This window comes from Acipenser ruthenus, chromosome 4 (assembly GCF_902713425.1).
Source record: "Acipenser ruthenus chromosome 4, fAciRut3.2 maternal haplotype, whole genome shotgun sequence".
Lineage (NCBI taxonomy): Eukaryota > Metazoa > Chordata > Actinopteri > Acipenseriformes > Acipenseridae > Acipenser > Acipenser ruthenus.
Window position 1 is genome coordinate 18457992 of NC_081192.1, and position 26642 is coordinate 18484633.

General features: G+C 38.7%; 1 protein-coding gene across 13 annotated transcripts in view; it reads left to right on the forward strand.

Annotated features, from left to right (window-relative positions):
* The window catches only part of LOC117399912 (dystrobrevin alpha-like), a 118236-nt gene extending 92523 nt beyond the window's left edge, over window positions 1-25713 (forward strand). For 4 of the 13 annotated variants that reach the window (XM_059022109.1, XM_033999351.3, XM_033999358.3 and 1 more), the window contains 9 exons: window positions 1024-1137; window positions 5770-5866; window positions 8285-8305; window positions 14171-14330; window positions 17475-17564; window positions 19260-19313; window positions 20695-20863; window positions 21085-21199; window positions 24356-25713. In XM_059022109.1, the coding sequence (XP_058878092.1) occupies window positions 1024-1137; window positions 5770-5866; window positions 8285-8305; window positions 14171-14330; window positions 17475-17564; window positions 19260-19313; window positions 20695-20863; window positions 21085-21199; window positions 24356-24508 (973 nt within the window). In that variant the 3' untranslated portion in view covers window positions 24509-25713. Of the gene's footprint in view, window positions 1-1023; window positions 1138-5769; window positions 5867-8284; window positions 8306-10783; window positions 12649-14170; window positions 14331-17474; window positions 17565-19259; window positions 19314-20694; window positions 20864-21084; window positions 21200-21682; window positions 21724-24355 lie in introns of those variants that run through there. The other 9 variants (XM_033999364.3, XM_033999365.3, XM_033999366.3 and 6 more) reach the window with 5 other exon arrangements.
* The last annotated feature ends 929 nt before the right edge of the window (window positions 25714-26642 follow it).

Below are 26642 nucleotides of genomic sequence, written 5' to 3' on the forward strand. Positions count from 1 at the left end.
CCCTTTTCCAAATCTTTTTCTTGTTCTGTTCCACAAACTAACTAATGTACGGCTCCACAGCACAAATACTAGTGGAGAACTTTATTAGTAGCCAACCTGCTAACCTGTTTGCTGTGATAAATTACCACACTATTCCCAAGCTTATTCAATGTGGTTGACTAGGCAACAATAGGCAGTCAAAAAATAGGTGAATAAATACTGGCCATATAATATTGGTTAATAGTGATTAAATATTGTATATTCTGCATAGTTTTTCTTGAGAAACACATACATGTTGTTGTTTCCCAAATGACTGAACATTTATTTTCAATCTTAATGGTAGTATAACTTTAAACAGAGTTTCATCTCAGTTGGTTTAGTGAATGGTATGCGTGTTTTTACCAGGACACCTGAACTAGAAACCATAGTTGTTGTTTACCCTTCCATCTGTTAAGGGCTCTAATAAATAGAATGAGGGTTAACTCGTCTGTTCACCTGTGTCACAGGGGCTAGATACCTTTAACTGTCAGTTGCACAGCACTGTGGCCCCTGCTGGCCAGGCACCCGGTGAGCCCCTAGTTGTAATAATCAGAGAAACATAACTGGACATTCTAAACTGAGGAGAAAAACAGGGGGTGAAATAATAGGACACTCCTAAATCAAAAGATGCATTCGCTTTTCAGAGCCTTTGGCTAAATTTTTTTTTTTTTCTGTTTTCTTTCGCTGCTGTTTTCTAATGCTTTTAATGAGATCTGCTCTTTGTGTGGATAAATTGAATTGATTTTATCTTGTAGACTACTTTTATTGTACAGTATAGCCAACTAGTGACTGATAAGTCTACTGATAAGGATCACATCAATGTGGATGACTGTTGGCCGGCCATATAATTTGTTTCAATTCATTTTTCATGTCACCTTGATTGCTGAAAGAAAAACAAAGTATTTTCAGCAAAAGTGTTTTTATTGTACTGGCAGTTTCAGTAAGAAACCACATTGTGATTTGTTCGTATGTGTTATTTACTGTGTCTCCATTTGCCTCTAACAGAGAAATCCTCCAGGAGATTCAGAGGCTGCGTCTGGAGCATGAGCAGGCCTCCCAGTCCAGCCCTGAAAAGGCACAGCAGAACCCCACCCTCCTAGCAGAACTCCGACTTCTCAGGTACAGCACCGCATACATGCACCCCCATCCCCTCCTCTCTCACACACACAGACACGCACACACACATGCACGCACACACACACACACACACTGTCCCGCATAGCATTGGTTAAAGGGCTACTATATATTCTATCATCTACATTTTCCTATAAATTACAACAATTTGAAATTTATACAGAACACACAGAATATTAAACAGGTAACAAGTTAAATAATTAGGAAAATGTAATGAGTAAACCAACTGGAAGATAAGACACCCAGAAATAAAACAACATAACCAACCCTTTGATTACATTTTATTTGTTCTTCATGTGACAAGATAATGTTTTCTGTTAACCGTATTCTCGTCATTTGACCAAAGAGCTACCAAATTTTGCTTCCAATTTGACAGACAGCTGTATTCTATGATTCTATAGTTTTTTTTACACCAAACAAGTCACTTACTCTTTAGCAGCAGATTTGGCGCTATTTTTGCTTGCTGTTCAAGCCACCCAAAACCAAAATTGTCCTGAGGGTGCTGGTTAAGCAAGGCAATGCTACCAGATATCCTGCTGCAAAACAGATGAAGAAATATGCGCATTGCTGCTGTTTGGAGTGAGAAAGTATCTTGCTGTAGCATCAGAGGCAATCTGTGGCCTAATAGACAACCACAGGAATAATTTGTTCCATCCTTTATCTTCAGATCCCCTAATTGATAAAACCTTGATGTATCTGGTTAGCTCTTTTGACAGATGCCTTGGAATATTTACCAAGATAGAGGCTATTTTGTTTAGTTAGTACAGAGACTAGGGTGTGTGAACTATGCATCAGCTGCAGAGTCACTTACAATTACATCTCACCCGAAAGACGGAGCACAAGGAGGTTAAGTGACTTGCTCAGGGTCACACAATAAGGCAGTGGCTGAGGTGGGATTTGAACCGGGGACCGCCTGGTTACAAGCCTGTTTCTTTAACCACTGGACCACACAGCCTCCACACAGTAAAGCTGTCATGCCTCTTAAATGTGATACCTGTCAGCATTCTGCTGTGCTGGCAGGAGGCCAGGAAACCACACCGGGGACTGCCTTGTTGTCTTGTTATAGGGAAATCACATCTGGAAATATATAGCCTAGATAAATTGTTGTCGGAATCAATTTTGTTCAACAAAAAACACTAGATTACAGCCAGCCACTAGGCTTGCAGACAGGGCCAGATTAACCCATCACAGGGCCCTAGGCACGTTTTCATTTTTAAGTTATTATACATGTTTTTGATCAGAAACAGTAAATTTATACTGAATTCTAGTTATTAATTATGACAAAGTTTCATGCACTGCTCTGAACTGAACAACTGCTTAACGACTGACCGAGTCTGCCAGAAACAGTTTAATTGAAGGCTGTGTGCTAAATACATTTCAAAATAAATTCAGAAAAACCTGAAGCCTACGTCAAATCCCATAGTGGAGCTTGATAATCACCTTTCCTGATTTACTGAATAAAAATACAACAGTTTCAATATGGACAAGAACACCATATGCTGATTGCTACCCAGTTATATACTTCTATATAGGAAGGTGCTCAAATGTTTGTCCACTAACTGTAAGTCCCTCATATATATTACTGACACTATTTTTTTTTTTTTACTGACATCAAATAAAAAAAATTGAAACTAGAAGTAAAATACATTATAAAATGGGCTTGTTTTGTGTACTTAAATTTCTTTAGGTCTTATATACTTATGGTCATACATGGACACATTTGCAGATGGGATAATTTGTTTTGTTTGTCTGAAGCTGGTGCTGTTTTTAACAACAGCAGTCTTGAATACTAGTCAGAATATCTGTGAAAAAACGTGTTCTAATTTTGCAGTACTGTGTGGCAAAGTCAACATATTAAACACAACCTTGGCAAGTGTAGGAAAACGTGTCTCTCCGCTAGGTGTAGGGAAGAGAGCAATTCTGTGCCAGTTTTCATCAGCTGCCAGATCCCATCCACAAGATCCGTCAAGTCAGTCACTTGTTACTGCATGAATTCCATCTAGGCTATCCAGCACATTTCCAATAACAAAAAAGCATTGCAAGCTGGACAATGTCGCCTGAGCTTGCTGTGCTTTGACTACTTGGTTGAAGAACGCGTGTACTCATTTCAGTGCAGTATTGTTAATTGGCATTCTTCTTTTGATACTTTTCACTGCCATCACATAAGTGCAGGTGTATGTCATTCAAGCTGATTGGGAAAGCAACAAGCAATACAAAATATACCATATTTATTTTGATTCAAAATCACAGACATTTTTTATTTACCCTTTTTTTTACTGACTGGCCTTAATGGGCAGTTGGCAACCTTAAGTCAAATGCAGTTTAACGTGGCTTCCTTCTTTCTCAATCGCCAACACAGCAAAGGCAGTGAGCTTTCCTGCTTTACTGTTGATCAGAGATGGTTTTTGACACACTTCGTTAAAGAAAATGCACTTGCTCCAGGGTCGAGGATAAGGTTTTCGGCAGGACGGGGGCTACCAGCACCGATTTGTAAAAATATTTCTAATGCCCCCCCTTTGCTGTTTGAATTCTTCTTCTTGTTTCTTGTGTTTATGCTTTGCTGCCCCCGAACGAGACATTGTTTGCTGTATTCAAGCAAAATCAAACTGTCTGCCCTGGAATTTACTTGTGTCGTCGTGCAAAAGTGAGTGAGACAGTAAGTTCCGGGTCAGCCAGTTTTATTTTGTGTGAACACAAGTGTGAGGCACGGGTTGGTATATGTGGGAAGTATTGGGTGGCAGGGACATAGTTAAAATCCTCCCTGCAAACACACTTGGGAATGTCACAGGTGCATAAATAAGGTGATCACAAGTGGTGAAATGGTTAGTGTGTTAGAAGTAACGTTGGCATTGGGTATGTGGTGAGTGTTTTTCGTGTTTTGTGCTGTGCCGTTCGTCCTGTGTTATTTACGTCCGAGTGTTTTGTATAGTATTTTTTTTTTTTTTTTTTTGGTTATTTGTTAATGTGTTTTGTTCTGTCTTTGTTTGTTTATTTATTTATTTATTAAATATGCACATCAGTGCTTCATACCTCGCAGTACTTGTTGTCTGTATTTCCTGGTCTGATGTTACCAACAAGCCATCCAGATGACAGGTCTGTAGCTCACTGACTTCCACTCTCGAGGGTGAAAAAGGAAGCTGGCTTGGTTGTGGGATCGGAGGACGCCCACTGAACCTTCAGCTCTCCTGAAGCATGTGGGGAGTAAATATGAACTTAGTTTTAATTGCTGTTTTGTGGTGTTTTATGGGTTGGGGGGGGGGGTGGGGGGGGGCTCACACCTGGCTCTTCTTTTAATGTGAATGTTTCTTTGGAAGGGGAGGGAGGGATAACTACAAATTGAGGGTGCTGGGTTAAAAATAATGCTTTTAAAAGCAGAAAAGGTGGAAGATGTGTGTCTGATTGTTTGGAATGTCAAGATGTATTTGTTTATTTGATTTAATCGTTTTTGCACATCAACAGTTGATTAAGTAAAATGTAAAAGTGTGTGTATATATGAGTATGTGTGTGTGTGTGTGTATATATATATATATATATATATATATATATATATATATATATATATATATATATATATAGCTTAGCTTTCTTCATCTTAAGGTTTAATGCTCCAAATAGCAAGCACTAACTATATACACTGTAGTTAAATCACCAAGCCAGCCAGTTTTTCAGACAAACATGTTTTTCAATATTCATTTTCTGATACCATTTGAAAGAAATACATTGAATAAAAAGTAAAATCAACTTGCTTGTGACTGAGATGATATGATAAATGTGTAGTATTGTTGTGAAAGGAAACCACAGATAAGCACATGTTGCAGTCTTTTTTTTTTCTTCATTGTGAGATATTGTGAGAATATTGCTTATACCTTCCTATGAGTACCCCCCCCCCCCCCCCCCGCCATTTTTCAAGTTTTCTCTCACCGTTTTCTGATACTGCACTCGGATAGACAAGATTAATCAATCAATTATTTTAATTGACAAAGACTACAGGCATGAATAATCGATTAGTCATTAAAACTCCAAATATCTCATATGGGCTTCAGTACACAGCACAATGCTAATATGCTTCCTAACTTCACCTATCTAAAATCAGCCTTTAGGAGTCTTAAGAAATTATTTTTCCTGTAATAGTTAGCAAGCATGGCAAATATCGAGCTATAATAATGAAGCAAAACAAATAAGTCTTCCTTTGTAATTACTGATAGAGAGGATCATACTGCTATCTCACATGTCAATAAAAACACGTTTGTTTGTTTTGATTTTTTAACTTTTTGGCCTGCTACTTTTGTTGCTTGACAACCGACAGCGCAAATAGTTCCTGATTTTCATTCGAATACATTTGCAACATAAATAGAGGTCAATTTTCTTTACAGTACATCTCATCTTAGACAAAGAGTCTCCAGGGAATCTGTTAACAAATGGATTAAATCACAAAAGGCACAATAGCAGCGGCCTGCTAAGAAATCAGGTTACAAGCAGGTGAAAAGATTGAAAAGCCCCTAGAAGTGATTTGTGTTTCAGACATCATGATTGCACTCTTGACACTGAGCAGTAAAGAATTGATGTGCCTTCGGCGCAGGTCATGCTTCATATTCTCTGGGTTCTCTCCTCTCCTAGGCAACGGAAGGACGAGCTGGAGCAGAGGATGTCTGCTCTGCAGGAGAGCCGCAGAGAGCTCATGGTTCAGCTCGAGGGGCTCATGAAACTTCTGAAGGTAGGCCTCAAAATGCAGACTGTTCACTTGGATATATAAAGGGTTAGATCCACTCTTTCATTTACTCCTGTATTTGAAAAAGTTGTTAATATTACAAAATAAAATAAACTCCTCTAACACCCACCGCGAGGGTAGAGAGCTGCAGGCTTTTATGCAGGTGACCATCTCCCGATTAGCAACAAAATTAATCACTTAATTCGGGAGATGGCCACCTTCTGCACAAGTTTATTCCTGGCAGAGGACGAGCACCAATCTCGCCTCTGCCAGAACACGTTTTAAAAATAAACAAAACTGCATGGCGCTTCGCCGTTATATTGACATACAATAATAAATACAAAAACAATAACAAAACATACAGTGCTTCGCCGTCATATAAAAATACATAAATAAATCATAAAACAAAACAAATACAAAATAACACACTACACAGGGGCAGAGGGGGAAACCCTGTTCTAAAAATAAACAAATACATTTAAATCAGCAGGGCTTACTACCGCCCTGCTAAAATTATATTATATATATATATATATATATATATATATATATATATATATATATATATATATATATATATATATACAGTACTGTGCAAAAGTTTTAGGCAGGTGTGAAAAAATGCTGTAAAGTAAGAATGCTTTCAAAAATAGACATGTTAATAGTTTATATTTATCAATTAACAAAATGCAAAGTGAGTGAACAGAAGAAAAATCTACATCACATCAAAATTTTGTGTGACCACCCTATGCCTTCAAAACAGCATCAGTTCTTCTAGGTACACTTGCACACAGTTTTTGAAGGAACTCGGCAGGTAGGTTGGCCCAAACATTATTATTATTTATTTCTTAGCAGACGCCCTTGTAATCGTAAGCAAATACATTTCAAGTGTTACAATACAAGTAATACAATAAGAGCAAGAAATACAATAACATCTTGGAGAACTAGCCACAGTTCTTCTGTGGATTTAGGCAGCCTCAGTTGCTTCTCTCTCTTCATGTAATCCCAGACAGACTCAATGATGTTGAGATCAGGGCTCTGTGGGGGCCATACCATCGCTTCCAGGACTCCTTATTCTTCTTTATGCTGAAGATAGTTCTTAATGACTTTCGCTGTATGTTTGGGGTCGTTGCCATGCTGCAGAATAAATTTGGGGCCAATCAGATGCCTCCCTGATGGTTTTGCATGATGGATAAGTATCTGCCTGTACTTCTCAGCATTGAGGAGACCATTAATTCTGACCAAATCCCCAACTCCATTTGCAGAAATGCAGCCCCAAACTTGCAAGGAACCTCCACCATGCTTCACTGTTGCCTGCAGACACTCATTCGTGTACCGCTCTCCAGCCCTTCGGCGAACAAACTGCCTTCTGCTACAGCCAAATATTTCAAATTCTGACTCATCAGTCCAGAGCACCTGCTGCCATTTTTCTGCACCCCTGTTCCTGTGTTTTCGTGCATAGTTGAGTCGCTTGGCCTTGTTTCCACGTCGGAGGTATGGCTTTTTGGCCGCAAGTCTTCCATGAAGGCCACTTCTGACCAGACTTCTCCGGACAGTAGATGGATGTACCAGGGTCCCACTGTTTTCTGCCAATTCTGAGCTGATGGCACTGCTGGACATCTTCTGATTGCGAAGGGAAGTAAGCATGATGTGTCTTTCATCTGCTGCAGTAAGTTTCCTTGGCCGACCACTGCGTCTACGGTCCTCAACGTTGCCCGTTTCTTTGTGCTTCTTCAAAAGAGCTTGGACAGCACATCTGGAAACCCTTGTCTGCCTTGAAATTTCTGCCTGGGAGAGACCTTGCTGATGCAGTATAAATACCTTGTGTCTTGTTGCTGTGCTCAGTCTTGCCATGGTATATGACTTTTGACAGTAAACTGTCTTCAGCAACCTCACCTTGTTAGCTGAGTTTGGCTGTTCCTTACCCAGTTTTATTCCTCCTACACAGCTGTTTCTGTTTCAGTTAATGATTGTGTTTCAACCTACATATTGAATTGATGATCATTAGCACCTGTTTTGGTATAATTGTTTAATCATACACCTCACTATATGCCTACAAAATCCCTGACTTTGTGCAAGTGTACCTAGAAGAACTGATGCTGTTTTGAAGGCAAAGAGTGGTCACACCAAATATGGATTTGATTTAGATTTTTCTTCTGTTCACTCACTTTGCATTTAGTTAATTGATAAATATAATCTATTAACATGTCTATTTTTGAAAGCATTCTTACTTTACAGCATTTTTTCACACCTGCCTAAAACTTTTGCACAGTACTGTATATATATATATACACATATATATGTTCAAGTTTTTTCTAAAAAGTATATACTTATTCTGCCTGGATTGGGACTCTTATGAAATAATTGTTTAATATAATTGGACACTTCGAGGTTTACATTTTTAATGACCAACCTTTTCTACAGGAGGAAGAAATGAAGCCGTCAGTAAGTTTTGAGTCTTAACAGGGGCAAGCAGATCTAACGTTTAATACACTAATACTGTAGTTTGCTTTTTATAAGGCCTTGGGCTTGAGATTTCTGCCTTTCTGTTTCTCAAGTGGAATGACTAATGCAGTGCTGTTTGTGAAATGGTTTGTAGAAAATAGAATGCAATGACAAAAAAAAAAAATTGCATTTGAGGCCAGCAGCTAAACGTAGAGATGCCATCACTAACTGCACACTTCATTATTTTTAACCAGTCAGCATGCAGATTGCAGCCCAAATGAAGATATGCTAGATGGATCTTATTTTAAAAGCATATCAAGGTTTAAATTAATAATTCCACTTAATGTACTGAAATTGAACGGGTTCACAAAAATATCAAACCAATATTATTATTATTATGATTTATTTCTTAGCAGACGCCCTTATCCAGAGCGACTTACAATTGTTACAAGATATCACATTATTTTTACATACAATTACCGATTTATACAGTTGGGTTTTTACTGGAGCAATCTAGGTAAAGTACCTTGCTCAAGGGTACAGCAGCAGTGTCCCCCACCGGGGATTGAACCCACGACCCTCCGGTCAAGAGTACAGAGCCCTAACCACTACTCCACACTGCTGCCCTGTGCCAATATATATATATATATATATATATTGGCACAGGTACACGAAAACCTTTATATTTATTAATTTGAGAATTTAGAAAATATGACATATGGCATAATAAAGACAAGGTTAAAACAAGCTTTGCATGAAGCCTTTTCTTAACTGACAGGAGATCAATGTTTTACAATAACAATATCACAGCGAGCGGCGAGTACACCTCAATAATAATAACTGCGCCTATTATTCTCAAGGACTAAATCGTAATGAAAACAACATAACAGGGCTCTACAGTGCAACTAATATGGTCACGCGACTAAAGATTTGCTTGTGCAAACATACATTTTTATTTAGGCGCACGTGTGCCACTAGATATTTCTAAAGGTTCACTATAAAAAATAAACTTATTTTATTTATTTTTTTTAGCTGACCAGTGGAAAACATAAAAATAAATAAATTAAAAACTACAAATCCCATACCCCACCAATTTCACTGATGTATCAGTGCGATGACTACTCGTTTCCAGACAGTTTGAAAACCAAGTTGAGGAAAATAATTATTTTCATGTGTACGGTGTCCATATTAGGACGTCTTCGTACATCAGGCAAAAAGGAGTCATTATGTGCTCCCTCCTCTGAAACTCCCTCCTCCCTCATGCTCCATGCTCCCTCCTCCCTCCAACCAAATCCCAAGCAAAGAGACAGAGCACCAGTGATGACCCATCCTGTCTCACGACCTTTTGAACATGTTGCAGTGGACCTGTATGGATAGCTCCCTGTAATCCATGAAGGGAATCGTGTTAAAACTGAGTCATCTGGTATTTTAAACAATAATATTGCCGACCTGACAAGCCTATCCAGAGCTCTTTCCCTGCTTCAACCATCTCTCTCCCAGTCCAACCGTGCTCTCCCAATGTTAGCAAATTTTTAAAAATAATAAAAACCACCTCCTCACACACAACGCTGTTTGTGGTGTTTTAACGTACAAAATTAGTAGGTTCAATTCAAATTTTTTTTTTATCGTGTTTAAGTAAAAAAATTGTGTTTAAGTGAAAGAATCAGTGTGTGTGTGTGTGTGTGTGTGTGTATGTGTGTATATATATATGTATATGTAGCGATCTGTACTATTTGTGTTATATGGTTTTGTGTCGCTGTTCCGTGTTTTGTCAATGTCCTGAGTGCCTGTGCATGTGAATGAGTGCACCTGTGGGGTGGGGGGGAGCGTGATCGAGTCGTGGTCCCAGTGTGTGCTTGTGAATGTTGTCCAATGAACATGGCGAAAACCAGCAACATTTTGTATGCCTGCATTGACTCTCCATAGAATTTCTTTGTCTAACTCTCTATATACCACAATGCTTTGCGCACTGTGAGACGGAAGTCTCCATTGAAAATCAGCAGAGTCGAGTATCTTGTTAAATAGAATATCTTTTGAAACGCCCTTCTAAATATTATTGGCTGAAACAGTTTTGAATGAGGCTGGATTTTCATTGGTTAAAATATTAGTGTGTGCTCCCATTGCCTAGAAAGGCTGCAGTGTTTTCGGCACAGTGCAAGATTGACAGTTGGAAGTTTGTCTGTTTGTTGGGAAGTTTGTCTGGTTGATTGGAAATTTGCAGGTCCGTACAGCCTTTCGTATTAATGAATTGACAACTTAATTAATTAATTATTAGATGAATTAACAAATACGTTTATGAATTACTGTATGAATTGACAAATTTATGGACGAATTGCTGGACAAATTGACCAATTCACGAATTGACAAACAAATTGACAAATTCACAAATTGGCAAACTAACGGCTGGATAGTTTTGGCACAAATGGCGCTCCATAGCTCAGAGCGGCAGTAAAATAATCAATTTAACGGCTTGCTCAGTTCCGCCCCTGCTGAGCTGCGCAGAGTGCTGAAGGAGATGGCCACCTGCAGGAAACAAGTGGAGGTGACAGGCGGAATTGACAAGTTCACTTTGTATGTCACCGACGAAATTGGTTCAACTTAAAGAAGGTATGTATTAATACATAAGGTGGTAAAAATTACTGTGTTTGAAATTTTATCATTTAATTTCATTTTGTTTCTAAGTTTAGCGCTTTTATAGTTATTTATGTAGCGCTGTGCTATAGTTATTAATGTATTATTATTTTTAGTAGTATTAATATTATTATTAATTTTAATACCAATCCTATGCAATGTCGGTATTAAACACAGGCAAAAATGAGGTTCAGTCCAAACAGAGCACCGAGCTCAGTGAGGTCCTGGGATCTGGGCACAGTAACTTCACACAGGGCAAGGAGGGTATGGAGAGTTGGATGATTTAAAATGCAACAGTGTTAAAGTGTATATGTGGAGATTTGGATGATTTAAAATGTAGCATCTTGGCATATTAAGATTTATCGGTCGTTACATTGTAATTTGTCAGTTGGAGTAAAATACCAGTACAAGATTCCTTTCAATGAAACATTCTTTACATTTTTACTTATTAAAGTACATTTACAAACATTCTTAGACTGATAGACTAACGTTTTTACTATAATAGCCTACAGTTATTGTGTATAGAAAATGTATGTTATATTCTATTTAATCACAAAAGCACCATTTAAAAAGAGGGTTATGTAGTTTTTTTGTTGCCTTTTTAATACACACATGCTGTCACAAAAATTAATACCATGTTAATATATAAAGGTCAGCCTTGGTTTTCCATTGTAGTCATTTTCAGTATCTATGTATGTGCCATTATAACAACCGGTACTGTAAAGTTTTGTAATATGGATTTACTGGTTGTAATATTTTTTATTCTTCTAGGGAGTGAACAGCACTGCTGGACACACGCTGCCACACTGCTGTTGATAGAACAGGTCCAGATTAACAAGGAGCAGTTCCACAAACCTGGCCAGAAGAAATGTGTCTGGGACAGAACTGCATTAAATATTCAGGCGGTTGGATACAGTTTTAGTATGTGACAAAAAAAATGGCGAAATTTAAAAAGAACTTACAAAACTGTATCTGACAACAATAATAAAACCGGGAGAGGGAAAAAAATCTGTAATTGTATATATGAAATTAACAGAATGTTTTAATAAAATTCATGAAATTGAGGCATTTATCATTTGTGTTTTTTTAAAATAAATCTTAAAATACATAAAAAAACTGCATTTCTGTCTTTGTTTACTTATATTCTTAGACATTACATTTTAAATACAAGTAGCTTAGAAATAAACTTAGAACTAAATTGTACTACAGTAGTTTACCTGTAAACAAAGTTCTAAAAAGGCTACTTGTGATGGATTCGGGTTGTTACCGCGGCTGAAGCAGGCAGACGAGAGCCGGACTGGAGGCACAAAGACAGAGTGGTGGTTTGAACACGCCGCACAGGCGAGCAGTATTTATTTACAAGACACAAACACCACTCGCGTACAATACCAACAATGATAAGGTACGGAGGGTATATACGCTGAGCGTATTAGAAAGCAAAAATAAACACATTTACAAAAAGCAAAGAATTATTAGTCGCCATTTTAAAAGTCGCTCAGCACTCTCGTGTAGCAGAGCGTTAAGTCATTTAAGTTCAGCTCAGTGTGCTTTCTGAGAGGCTCAGTTACTTAACGCGCCCAATGACTCCTTTTTGCCAGATGTTCGATGGTGTCCTAATATGGACACCATGTGATTGGAGGAGTTTCAAAAGAACCGCGATGGATACAATTCAGATATGTCAGCGTCTTTACAAGAACTGAGTAATGAAGGTTTATTATTATTATTATTATTTCGATGTTTCCAGTACTGAGGTTTTTTTTTTTTTTTTTTTTTTTTTTTTAATCATTACCCGTAAAAGATCCGGCTACCCAGGTATTTCACGGCAGGTACCCATGGATTTTCTACCCGTGCCGACCTGTGTAATATGACTACGACAGAAGTAACCAGACAAGTGATGGTTTTCTTTCTTTTTAATCCCTTGCTTTTTTTGTATCTGTGTCTTGTTGATATTGATCCCTTTATCAGCTGATGTTTCTGCATTCAGATTCTAATTACTCCTATGGAGCACTCAACCCCTGTTTTTAATACCATAGTTAGTATTGCCTTATCCATGTGTGCACCTTATCTGTCATCTGATCCTTTTGGTTGTCTAATACTAATTGATATTTTTTTTATTCTGCTGAAGAAAAAATAAAGAGTCAACAAAGCCAGCTCCACCTAATTGCAACCCAATTGACTGAAATTGTACAATACAGTTTCATAATACGTAGCTAAATTTAAAGAGGCAAACCCCATTAGACTGCTGAAGCTGTGGATCATTTTTTACCAAGAGTAATTTCAACCAAGTAAAAAAAAAAAAAAAAAAAAAAAACTGCTTCCCTAATTTAAAATGTTTGGCACTGATGATCTAATTGCAACAATCATCTGTTGTTACACACCCATCTTTATTTAAGGTTGGCGCTACATCTGGGTGCACTTCTTGAAATGAAGCTGAAAACAATTACTTGTCTCAGTACTGTTCCATGCTGTCTAAATTATACGTGAATCTGCAATATTACAGTGCTGCTATGCATGCTGTTCATCTTTTATTTTGCTTTTAACAGCAGTGTGTATTCCTTGTAACTGCGCTCTTGAGATGTAGACAATAGGAACATTCTAACAGCATGTGCTTTCGTTATGTTTTGTAATTATATGGACCATATCAGAATTACAGTAGACAGTAAGTCTCTCAGTGTCTGATAAAGCTTTAGACTTTTACTGTGCATTCTCTGGCATCAGCCTATGACAAAGATGTGTGACATTTGATATTGTTAGCCATACACATTAAACACCAGGGTGTCACGTACTGCCTTCAAGTTATACTGGGTTGGTGCTTTAATACAGAAAATGTTTGTTTTTATTGAATGAATAATAAAGTACTTGCTAGCTGTTTTAAAATACATTCCCCTTACATCTCGCATTAGTTTTTGAAAACATTTGAATTGTGCAGTATTATTTTGCCCTACAAATCAAGGAATGTAAATTAAAAGCTGTCTTCACCTATTATGTTTTTTTCTGGACCACATGTACTGTACATGAGCTCTCTTAGGACCTGTGCTGTTGGGAAAAGCATGTCAAATTCTTTATTTTGTTGACGTATTTCATAACGAGTAGCAGCAACTCTGAATTTTTTTTGCTGTTTGTGAGTTCAGGGTCCTGGAGGACAGTCCCTCAGTTTTTCTTCATACTAATGGTTAGCTGTGTTATCTCTGGCAGGGATTTATATTGACCATTAATACCTCTTTCCTGTTTCAGACACAAGGGGCAGGCTCCCCTCGCTCGTCTCCCAGCCACACCATCAGCCGGCCCATCCCTATGCCGATTCGTTCTGCATCCGCCTGCTCAACGCCAACCCACACACCTCAGGACTCTCTCACCGGCGTTGGAGGGGACGTACAGGAAGCCTTTGCTCAGGGTAGGTGTAGCTGTTTCAGCTTCACTAATTCAATGATATGAAAAAAATGATTCTCTACTATTGTTCTTGTTCACAGATACTGATTTTAATTTCCCCAGAATTTAGTGGGTTCCCAACTGTGCATTGCACACAAGCCCCCAGTTTAATAACCCTTGTGCTACACTGTAGAACATCACTTATGTGCAACGTTTCTCTGAAGAAGCATAAAGGACCGATCGTATGGAGCACTCTGCTTTTTTCAGCACCACGAATTGCAAGCAGGTGACGATTTAGTGCATTCAGCTATAGCAAAGAAGCACAGTGCTTGAACATTATAAATCCCAGGGACAGGTTTAAACTGGTAAGAATTAAGTAGTGGAAAAATGAAAAGGCGGTGATGTCAGTTACTGACTATAGAGGGTAAGGGTAGGCATAGAAAGCCTTTCTGTAATGAGAAACCCAATTGGAGGTTTTGCTCATTGACACAAGGGATAGCCTCCTGCCCCTGAAGTTGTCACCTGCTTAGCTGGGGGTAAAAGGTGAACAAAGCAAGGACAGGCAAAAAATGTCATAAATTGATTAAAGTCTTTAAAATGTGGCGGCTCCTGAGTGGCGCATCCGCATGGACTGCCCTATAGCCTGGAGGTTGCTGGTTCCAGTCCAGGCTATTCCATTGCCGGCCATGGACGTGAGTTCCCCCAGGGTGGCACTCAATTGGCCGAGTGCCGCCCGGAGTGGGGAGGGCTTAGGTCGGCCAGGGTGTTCTCGGCTCACCGCGCACCAGCGACCCCTGTAAAAAAAAAAAAAAAGAAAAATGTCTTTAAAATGTATGGGGACACACAGGTTAATGGAACCTGTAATCCTAAAAGTAGCTGTATGTTGCTTAAAAAATAAATAAATAAATCCCACAGTCCTGCATTTACTTGCTTGTGCTAATCATGATTCTACTCTCGCTCACATTTCCTTTGCAATGTCTTTGTGACTGTCTCCCTCTAGTGGCATAAAACAGCGACTGTCTGATCTCCGTACTAATCTTTTCTGTCAGTTCTGTTGACAAGCCCTTTTCTTTAACCACTGGACCACACAGCCTCTTAAACTCACAGCCTCTAGAACTCTTAAGAAGCTAACTGGAATTACTGTCTGCCTGGCACCTGATTTCTTTGTTTCCATGTGTTATAAATAAAAAGTAGATAAAAAGTAGTTGTATTGCAATATAGAATGGTGCTAGGTGGTGCAGTCAAATAGCACACTGGTCTTGTGGTTTGAATCTGGATTAGGTCCCCACTTAAATTACATAATTAAAAATGTAATTTAATAGTTATGGACTTGTCCTACATATGCCAACATTAAAGATACAATCTGGCTGTAAATAATTAAGATCATGCCAGCACCATTATAGATGCAATGTACTGCCATTGGCTATGGGCTTTCCTAGTTTTATATGGTTAAAACAAAGCTTTGAGGGACCCAAGCTTTCCGCTTGGACCCCGTATTCATTTGATTAGGAGACAACAAATATCATTAGATTTATATAGGACTTTTCATGCCATGAATCCCTGTGTTGTTTACAAGGAAGCATCAACACCTAAAACCCAGCAAGGACACCCTCAACCATCAGTGTGCATTAAATGTTGCCAAGCAATGGGGGAATATGAGAGAACCCTTTTAACCAGGTTGTTTCAGAGATTTGAAGTAAGATACTTCTGGTATTGTCCTCCTCCATGAGCATTGAGAATCACCCCCTGAATGCCTTGGCATTCTGATACTGGAGAATTGTTAAAGTAGACATCTTGTAGTGTGTGTGCGCATGTGCGTGTGTGTGTGTGTGGGTGTGTGTGTGTGTGTGCGCGCGCATGTATATACACATATGGCGCCAAATAACACCCTTTTATAACCATAGCTCTGCCCGTTCTTTTGCCCATTGGCACAATCATAACTCTGCCCCCCACTGACTGTGAAGGCACCCAATCGTTCTCCATGCATGACGCTCACAGACTCCCACACACACAGACACATGCAGGCAAAGAATACACGTACAGATTATAGAGGATTGTAAACAGCAAAGTCCCATCCCCTTCCCCAGTCTATTTCACAGTCCATTTCACATGGGGCCCTTGCAGCAGCTGCCCTGGTGCTACAATATGTACACTCAGGCAGTCAAAATTATTGTCACCGGACTTGAAACAGAATGACTATCTGGCTGTCTCTGAATAGCTATTGGTCTCCTCTTTACATATAGGGAAAATATTTTACGAGTCTAAAATCTAAAATGTAAAATCTAAAATGTTCAACATCTTTTAGGAACACAGGTGGGGCTTGTATCGGCCAGTTTTTCCCACTCAGGTCACTTTCTCATAAATATATTGGTGTACTTGAAAAGGTAATTGCCTCCTTTTTAAATATTTGCAAATTAGTTTTAATCAAGTCATAACTACAAGTGCAATGATACCCCAAATATTATCAATTTACTACCAATGCACAATGACTGTGGGGCAATTGGTCTTTCTTTTACTCCAATGGTGACTCCAAGAATGATACCACATTGAATTTTGTACATCTTTGTCAGTCACCATTTCAGAAACATTTTGGGGTAAAGAAAAATGGTCCCACATTTGCACTTGTGAGATGGATTGATGATCATTAAAATATTTTGCATGCATTTAGAGAGGAGACGATTAGCTGTTTGAGGATAACAAGATGGCGAGTAATGAATGGGTCTGAGTGGGATAAAAGAGGAATAGATGTCTCGCCACAGTAATTCTGTTTTAAGACTGGTAAATAATTGTAACTGTGTGTGTGTGTGTGTGTGTGTGTGTGTGTATATGTATGTATGTATGTATGTGTGATCTTTACATTTTTATATATATTTTTTTGTTTGTATTCGTCGTAAATAATTAGCATAGGAGTCCTCATCTACTATGTTTCTTGCTGGATAAATTGCAAACCACTTTCAACTCAACCCCAGTGGCAGATTGAAACAAGGCACTGGATAGTCGCTGGATAGAGCAGTTGTATTGGTCATACTGTGTTTTTTTGTTTGTTTGTTTGTTTTTGCTAGTTTTATGTTTTATAAATACTCTCTGATAATTTAGATCTCCACTCCCGTCAAACTAGGCCCAGTATCTTTTTGATCCCACTTTATAACTTGTGTTCTGCATTCACCAGGCTCCAGGAGGAACTTAAGAAATGACCTGCTGGTGGCAGCTGACTCTATCACAAACACCATGTCGTCACTCGTGAAGGAGCTCAACTCAGGTAAGAGACACATGGCCACCTGCCTTGAACAATTCTACCTTTTCCGCCATTTGGTGTCCCTTTAGATAGAACAGACAGCCTTTTACAGTCTATGACAGTTAATAGGTTACCACTAGAAAAGTTTCACTGTTCTGGGTAGTCGTTAGTGCCAATTAAAAAAAAAAAAAAAAAAATTCAAGTTAGAAAGTGTCGGATATGAGGAGATCAGAAAAAATACCCATTTGTAATATGTTACAATTGTAATATGTTTTAAAACACAGCTTAAAAGTAGGTGACTGCTACCTGAACTGTGAATTGTTAATCCACACAAATGATTACCCCTGTTCAAACCAGTTCTGCAAGTGTCAGCCGACAAAGAAAAGAATACAAATATCTGGTTTAGAAATGTTGAGTTGGTGCATTAGCTTAAATGCTTTATCTGTTTAAGCTCTAGTGTTTAGATTTAGTCTTTTCTGTGAAGTAACATAAAAATGTAGTGTAGCATGCTGCAGTGCTTTTTAACCATCCCTGTGAAACTCAATCAAAGGGTGGGGAAATGTCCATCTTATGCACAGGTGTCCTTTGTGCTGTTTGAGTGCGAGACCTCGTCCATGTTATTAACTGATAGGGTTACAGTAGAACAAGACAATAGCTTCTCAATCAGGGGGATTAGTATAAGAACGTACATTATGCTGAAGTGTTCCCCCATCTTTCTCTGTTGTAGCCTCTCTAAAATGCAACCATCTCCAGTGTTGTCCCTCTCCTACCCTCCACTCCCATCTACTGCTTTGTATTTTCCCTTTGTATATACATATATTGCTTTCCTTTAGAGATGGTTAGGATCTAGCGTGTCCATTTTCATGGCAATGACAAGATTACTGTACAATCCTCACTTTGGTCTCCAAAAATGGGCCCTGAAAAAAAACTCATTTATAAAGCACTATACAATTCTGTTTAGAGCAGTATATATCTTTAATTTACCTTAGGCATGGAATATGTGTAATTGCTTGTGGCGGGACATTTTGGATAATGGTTCATTTGCATGTTCACAAGGTCATATCTAGATGGTTCCTAAGGCAACCACTTGCAGATAAAGTGCAAACACGGGCAGACGAAGCTGAGAAACACAGAGATCCCTGCAGCGCTAAAGGTGACAGTTCTGTGTGGGAGCACTGCCACAGGAGATGGACCATGATCTCATCTCTGAACCTGAATTTAAGTATTGGAGCACGAAGTGGCAGCAGCATGGTGCTCTGCAGGCAAAAAGAAAAAGAAACCAGGAAGCAGCCATCAGAGGTGCAGAGTCATGGAATTGTGCAGGTGTCTACCTCTTTAGAAAGGTTGTGCCGTTGCCTTGGGACTCACCTGACCTTGCAAATGATCGTAACATCCCATTCATTGAGTGTGACCCACCATTCAGCCTTGGTAGCCAGTGAAGCAGGCCACAAATACACAGATACACGTTTGCATGACATGCAGAATTCTACATGAAACATTTAATATATTCACCCACACATAGTATATTATTTGAGCAAAGAGACCAAGATGGGGTTAATAAATTCTGCACATGCACAACGGCCCTGGTTGAAAAACAGTATGCTTTCCTTTTACACTGGAGGCATCGAGAAGAAGAACAATACTATTGTTAATATATTGAATCACTTTAGTTCTCTTGTATCAGTAGAAGCTTAAATAAGCTTTACTTGCTCTCTGCAGAAGATGGCAGTGGGGAGGAGGATGAGGACATACTACTGAATGGACAGGACAGGGGTAAGCCTATGCTGAGCTGTACCCGTCTCACCCGAGAACGCACCTCTGTCCTGATTGCTTCCTGAAACACACAGCACAGTGCAAGCTCTCTTCGTGTTACCTTTTAATCAGTGGTGCTACTGCACTAAAGCTAAAAGCATTCAGCAAGTGGTAGCATAGGGTGGTGTGCATAAAACTGAGCAAGATCTAGCACACCTGGTGTCTTTTCAATTTAGTCCATGGTCAGTTCAGCAATTCTTCATAATAAACACTGTAGGTTGGCTTGGACAAGCCATATTTTAATTAAAAATGCTTTGCAGCATCAAAGCCATGACCTGCTCTGTATACACTGAAGACCTTGTCTTTGGTTTGAATTATATACCAGTGATAACCTATTTTATTGAGGAGGAAAACCCTTTCAATCCAACCCTGTTTTCTAGTGCAAATGCATATTTGATGGTTCTGTAGTTGCTAGACTTGGGTATGGGGCATTTCTAACTCAAAACAAGTTGTCTTTATAAAACCCATGTTAGTGTCTTTATTTTGTTGCCTGTTTTTTTTTTTTAAATAATGTATGTTGGTTACTTCTCTAGAGTGATATGCAACATTCAGTTTTCCAGTTTAACATGTTTCTTAGACCTAAGAATGTGTCATTGAGGTTCTAGTGGCAGGTAACAGATTTTGCATGTTGGGTCTGTATTTATAAAATGTTTTGTACATTTCTCTTATTTTTAGGGTCTTTTGCAACTTGTTATATTTTTTATTTATTTATTTTATTTTTTTAAGCAAATTAAACATTGCAAACACAATGTTGGTCTAAATATTTTAATATCATTAAATTGTTAAAGTTTTAGCTAGCTAAATTCAGTGCACAGAATTGCACTTTCCTGCTATGATAATTAGGACATAGTTTAACTTCATTTGTTTAGTTTCTAGTTACCAGTAAATGCTTTTTTGGATCAAAACAATGACCAATTGTATTTGCAGTAAACCCATGCTATACACACATCACCAGCATAATTGCATTTATTCTAATGTGCCCGATTGCCTGGAAATCCAGAATAAAGTTCTTGCATGTACCTGTTCATGCTGTGTAATTAGTTAAAAAAGGGGTCACATGTAGTTTAGCAGATCATTTTTCTTACTCTGTGTTGGATAACATGGCAAGAAGTTTTAATGCAATATAAGATACAGGTGTTTACAGGTTTGTACACTCTGTTAGTTTTAAAGGGAGATTATCAGAGGAGGCATACTAACTGGTAAATGCGAGATTGCATTTAATTGCACTGACGGCGACCATCTGACTGCTGGAATAAGCACAATTGCACATTGCTGGAGGAACCGATGTGAATAATGTAATCCGGGCAGCCCAGGTTCCTATTGAGATCTTTTGTTTCATTAGAAGCTGGCAGTGAGACAGAGAGTAATGTGGACTCTGACTTCGGGCGTGCTCACTTTGATGGCCTGGTCCCGTCTCCCATCTCGGAGAAGGCTTTCCTCGCACAAATCCACGCCAGGAAACCAGGGCGTCTCCACAGCGCCTCAGCGACTGGCACTATCCGCAAGGACCTGTAAATATCTCTCCTCCTAACATGTTAAATACACTTTGTCTGTGAATTTGGTGGTCATGGAAGGTGAGGTGGCAACCATTGCTCAACTGTCAGGACAATAAAAGATTTGTTTATTCACTGTTTTTATGTGCCATGAATATATAGAAGTTAGCAGTATTTTAAGCTGTTCCAAATGTAGCACAATCCCAGTTTCTGTGTCTAACCACTGTGCTCTTGGACAGTGGAACGGAAGATGGGGACGATGAGAGCTACGAGAACGACTCGGTCCGCCAGATTGAGAACGAACTGAAAATGGAGGAATTCCTGAAACAAAGACAGCAGGAGACAACCTACATGGTAAGGAATGTGTGGATGCAGTGTTTTATTTATTTAGTGAGGTGAAGTCAAGTAGGACAGGATGTGAAGTCTCATTCACAATGATGTTCTTTGATAATCAGAATCCACGGACATCGTATGAAATGCCAGGTTCCATACACTTCTGTTTGCACGTTTTCTTTTTGTTTTAAAGGCATGTTTTAAATGTGTTGTAACAGGCTGTCATGTTCTTTATTGTGCAGTTGTTTCGCATGCTTGCTTATTCAGTTTGCTTGAATCCTTTTTTTCCTGATTCGGTTATTCTCATCCTCACTGCCCCCTCTTATTGTGACGATCTTCGTGGTGTTTATATTAAGGATATGCAAAATGAGGGTGGGCAGTGATGATACATATAACATGATTGATTTTTACTCTTCACACTGATTTACTGCCTTTCTAGAATGCCATTTTCACTTCTTACAAACTCTCTTGTCTTTTCTTCCTTGTATTATTTGCTGCCTGTAGGTCACTTTACAGGAATGAGCACATTCTTTCTCTCTTTTCAAGTAAGTACCTTCCTTCCTGCTGGTCTGCTCTGTCATACCTTCACCTGCTGTTTTGTATTTTTTCACAGCCTGAAGAACCAAACCTTATGGTAACACTGTGGAGTGTGTACTTTTATTGCCAGCAGTGCTGCATGTGGACATAAAATCTGGAAAAAATACATTTCGTGTTTCTGATTTGAAATAAAGTACATATGTACTGTTTTTTTTTTGTTTGTTTTTTTGTCCCGTATCTTTCTCATAGTTACAATATACAGTGCCTTGCAAAAGTATTCAGACCCCTGACCAATTCTCTCATATTACTGAATTACAAATGGTACATTGAAATTTCGTTCTGTTTGATATTTTATTTTAAAACACTGAAACTCAAAATCAATTATTATAAGGTGACATTGGTTTTATGTTGGGAAATATTTTTAAGAAAAATAAAAATCTGAAATATCTTGCTTGCATATGTATTCAACCCCTGTGCTGTGGAAGCTCCCAGTTTACACCAATGAAAGAAATTGCCCTAACGAGGACACAATTACCTTACCATTGGCCTCCACCTGTGAACCATTAAAGTTGCTGTCACATTTTCTGGATAAAAACCCCATTGTTGAAGGATCATTGGTCAGGCTGTGAATCTGAAGGAAAATGAAGACAAAAGAGCATTCTACAGAAGTTAAGAGATAAAGTAATACAAATGCACAGATTAGGGAAAGGGTACAAAATAATATCCAAGTGTTTGGATATCCCAGTGAGCACAGTTGGATCAATAATCAGGAAGTGGAAGCTGCATCACACCACCCAGGCACTGCCAAGAAAAGGCCGTCCCTTAAAACTCAGCGCTCAAACAAGAAGGAGACTTGTGAGAGAAGCCACAGAGAGGCCAACAATCACTTTGAAGGAGCTACAGAGTTCAGTGGCTGGGAGTGGAGTAATGGTGCACCAGTCAACCATATCAAGAGCTCTGCATAACACTGGCCTGTATGGGAGGGTGGCAAGAAAGAAGCCGTTACTCAAAAAGTACCACCTGAAAGCACGTCTGGAGTTTGCCAGAAAGCATGAGAGTGACCCAGCTGCGATGTGGGAAAAGGTTTTGTGGTCAGATGAGACCAAGATAGAGCTTTTTGGCCAAAACTCAAAGCACTATGTGTGGCGCAAACCTAACACTGCCCATGCCTCAAGACACACCATCCCTACAGTGAAGTATGGTGGTGGCAGCATCATGCTGTGGGGATGCTTCTCATCAGCAGGGACTGGGCATCTTGTTAAAATTGAAGGAAGAATGGATGGAGCAAAATACAGGGCAATACTGCAAGAGAACCTGCTTCAGTCCGCTAAAAAACTGAAGCTTGGGAGGAAATTCACCTTTCAGCAGGACAATGATCCCAAGCACAAGGCCAAAGCAACATTGGAGTGGCTCAAGAACAAAGTCGTGAACTCAATCCCATTGAGAATCTGTGGCACTATTTGAAAATTGCGGTCCACAAGCGTCGTCCAACCAACCTGAACAACCTGGAGCAAATCTGCCATGAAGAATGGGCCAAAATCACTCCGACACTGTGTGCAAAGCTGGTACATACTTACCCCAAAAGACTTAAAGCTGTTATTGCAGCGAAAGGTGGCTCTACCAAATATTAATGTGTGGGGGTTGAATATTACTATTATTATTTATTTCTTAGCAGACGCCCTTATCCAGGGCGACTTAAAATTGTTACAAGATATCACATTATTTTTACATACAATTACCCATTTATACAGTTGGGTTTTTAATGGAACAATTTAGGTAAAGTACCTTGCTCAAGGGTACAGCAGCAGTGTCCCCCACCAGGGATTGAACCCACGACCCTCTGGTCCAGAGTCTAGAGCCCTAACCACTACTCCACACTGCTACAGCAAGATATTTCAGTTTTTTATTTTTCTTAAAAATATTTCCCAACATAAAACCAATGTCACCTTACAATAATTGATTTTGAGTTTCGGTGTTTAAAATAAAATATCAAACAGAACAAAATTTCAATGTACCATTTGTAATTCAGTAATATGAGAGAATTGGTCAGGGGTCTGAATACTTTTGCAAGGCACTGTTATTATTATTTGTTTATTTAGCAGACGCTTTTATCCAAGGCGACTTACAGAGACTAGGGTGTGTGAGATATGCATCAGCTGCAGAGTCACTTACAATTATGTCTCGCCTGAAAGACGGAGCACAAGGAGGTTAAATGACTTGCTCAGAGTCACACAAGGAGTCAGTGGCTGAGGTGGGATTTGAACCGGGGACCTCCTGGTTACAAACCCTTTTCTTTAACCACTGGACCACACAGCCTCCTATGAAGCTTTCTTTTTTTGGGATGGTAATGAGTGTCCCCATTCCAAAGTTTGTCAAGTACCACAATTGGGATTTGAGTGGGGATCACTGTGTCTAAAGTATCATCTGTTATCAGGGAAATGCACAGGCATGTCATTGTTAAAGAAAAGTCACTGGGGCTGTAATACCAGCAGTTGTTTTGCGTAACCAGTGCAGTATCACAGCCATGTGCAGCAGTGCTTGTAGTGCTGTATTATACGTCCCATTTTCATCTGGTTGACTGAAAACATCCCTTTTATGGAGATTTGCAGTTTCTCCTATAATCTGCGTCTCATTCCCCAGATGAGCTGTGGCCAAACGGACGATGAGAGCTACGTGAGGACCGACGATGAGGAAAGCTGTATCCGGACGGATGATGAGGAAGGGCTGGTGGCCCAGAGCAAAGAGTGGAACGAACACATGAAGCGTCTCCTCAAGAAAAAAAAGCTACAGTGATTCTGAGAAGGAGAGCACTGTAACAGTTTTAAAGATTGTAGTTAGCTGTGTGTTTTAAGCCATCTAGAAAACGTTTTTCTTTAAGCTGTTCTTTTTTTAATGACAGCATCTTCAGTGACGTGTTTCAATTGAACTAACAGGGCACAGGAGACCATGTCCTGGTTCTGCTGTTAGAAGCAATGGCAGTATTATTATTAAATAAATTAGTACCTAGATCTTTTGCACATATGATCAATGCTCAGTTTACACCTGAAAAACTAGTATACTTTTTTACTAGAAGAGTTTGATTTCTAAATGATTTGTAGTTTTTGTATAGAACAGGTTGTAATATCAGAAATAAGAAAAAAATACATATATATGTATTTTTTTTGCCTGATACAGAATTTCCAACACTAACAAGTGACACTGCTTCAATAAAATTATATATATATATATATAGAGCAAAGAGTGGAACGAACACATGAAGCGTCTCCTCAAGAAAAAAAAGCTACAGTGATTCTGAGAAGGAGAGCACTGTAACAGTTTTAAAGATTGTAGTTAGCTGTGTGTTTTAAGCCATCTAGAAAACGTTTTTCTTTAAGCTGTTCTTTTTTTAATGACAGCATCTTCAGTGACGTGTTTCAATTGAACTAACAGGGCACAGGAGACCATGTCCTGGTTCTGCTGTTAGAAGCAATGGCAGTATTATTATTAAATAAATTAGTACCTAGATCTTTTGCACATATGATCAATGCTCAGTTTACACCTGAAAAACTAGTATACTTTTTTACTAGAAGAGTTTGATTTCTAAATGATTTGTAGTTTTTGTATAGAACAGGTTGTAATATCAGAAATAAGAAAAAAATACATATATATGTATTTTTTTTGCCTGATACAGAATTTCCAACACTAACAAGTGACACTGCTTCAATAAAATTATATATATATATATATATATATATATATATATATATATATATATATATATATATATATATGTTTGTTTTTAATCAGCAACATATCGAAGTAAAAACTGTGAACCAAGTTGGGGAATCTCGCTAATATAGCTGTCTACATACCACAGGTGGCATAAAATCAGATACCTATTAAGAGTTTTTTGTTTTTTTTCAATCTTCCATTACATTGTATGTGTTGATGCTTTTAAGTTGATCCAAGCATGTCTTCTCAGCAGCAAAGTTTTTATATTAAATATTTTGTTTTCAGGCCTTCGGCTTTATTGTGTGAATATACTGTAATTTAAAATAGAACTTGCCGGCTCCTTTGTACAGCGGTATCGGCGCTATGCTTTAGTGCAAGAGGTCCCGGGTTCACCATCGCCCTCCGTCTGTGTGTGGATTGCCTCACCCTGTGTGATGCGCCTGCCTGCGGGAACCAAGATCGCTACAATATATGTGTGTGTCTGTGTGTGCTGCCTTAGCTGGCCACAGGACCTTGTGCATTCTCTTTTGTATCACACTGCATAGGTGAGCATAAGGATATGAAAATGCCCTGGAAGAGAACAAGAAATATTTGAGTTTAGCTAACAAAAGTGATGGCTATCTGGGTGTACAGTAACAGTATTTTACAACACTGAGATTGAACCTGAGACAGAGCTTAAACTGAGGAACAACTCTTTACTGCTTCAAAAACAATAAATTGACATTTCACTTTATTATCCTTCAATTTAAACACTTAATTATTATTATTTATTTCTTAGCCGACGCCCTTATCCAGGGCGACTTACAATTGTTACAAGATATCACATTATTTTTACATACAATTACCCTTTTATACAGTTGGGTTTTTACTGGAGCAATCTAGGTAAAGTACCTTGCTCAAGGGTACAGCAGCAGTGTCCCCTACCAGGGATTGAACCCACGACCCACAGGTCAAGAGTCCAGAGCCCTAACCACTACTCCACACTGCTGCACAAAGTTATAAAAATGACAAACTAAAGAAACCTCTTAGAACTTCCATTGCATGACTGGTGAATCCATTGCAGATTTTGATTGGAGTTGAAATGAAACCATAAGCATATTTGAAAATTGAATTGAACACCATTAAAAATAAGCAAATTGAAGAAGGTATAATATATATATATATATATATATATATATATATATATATATATATATATATACAGCTCTGGAAAAAA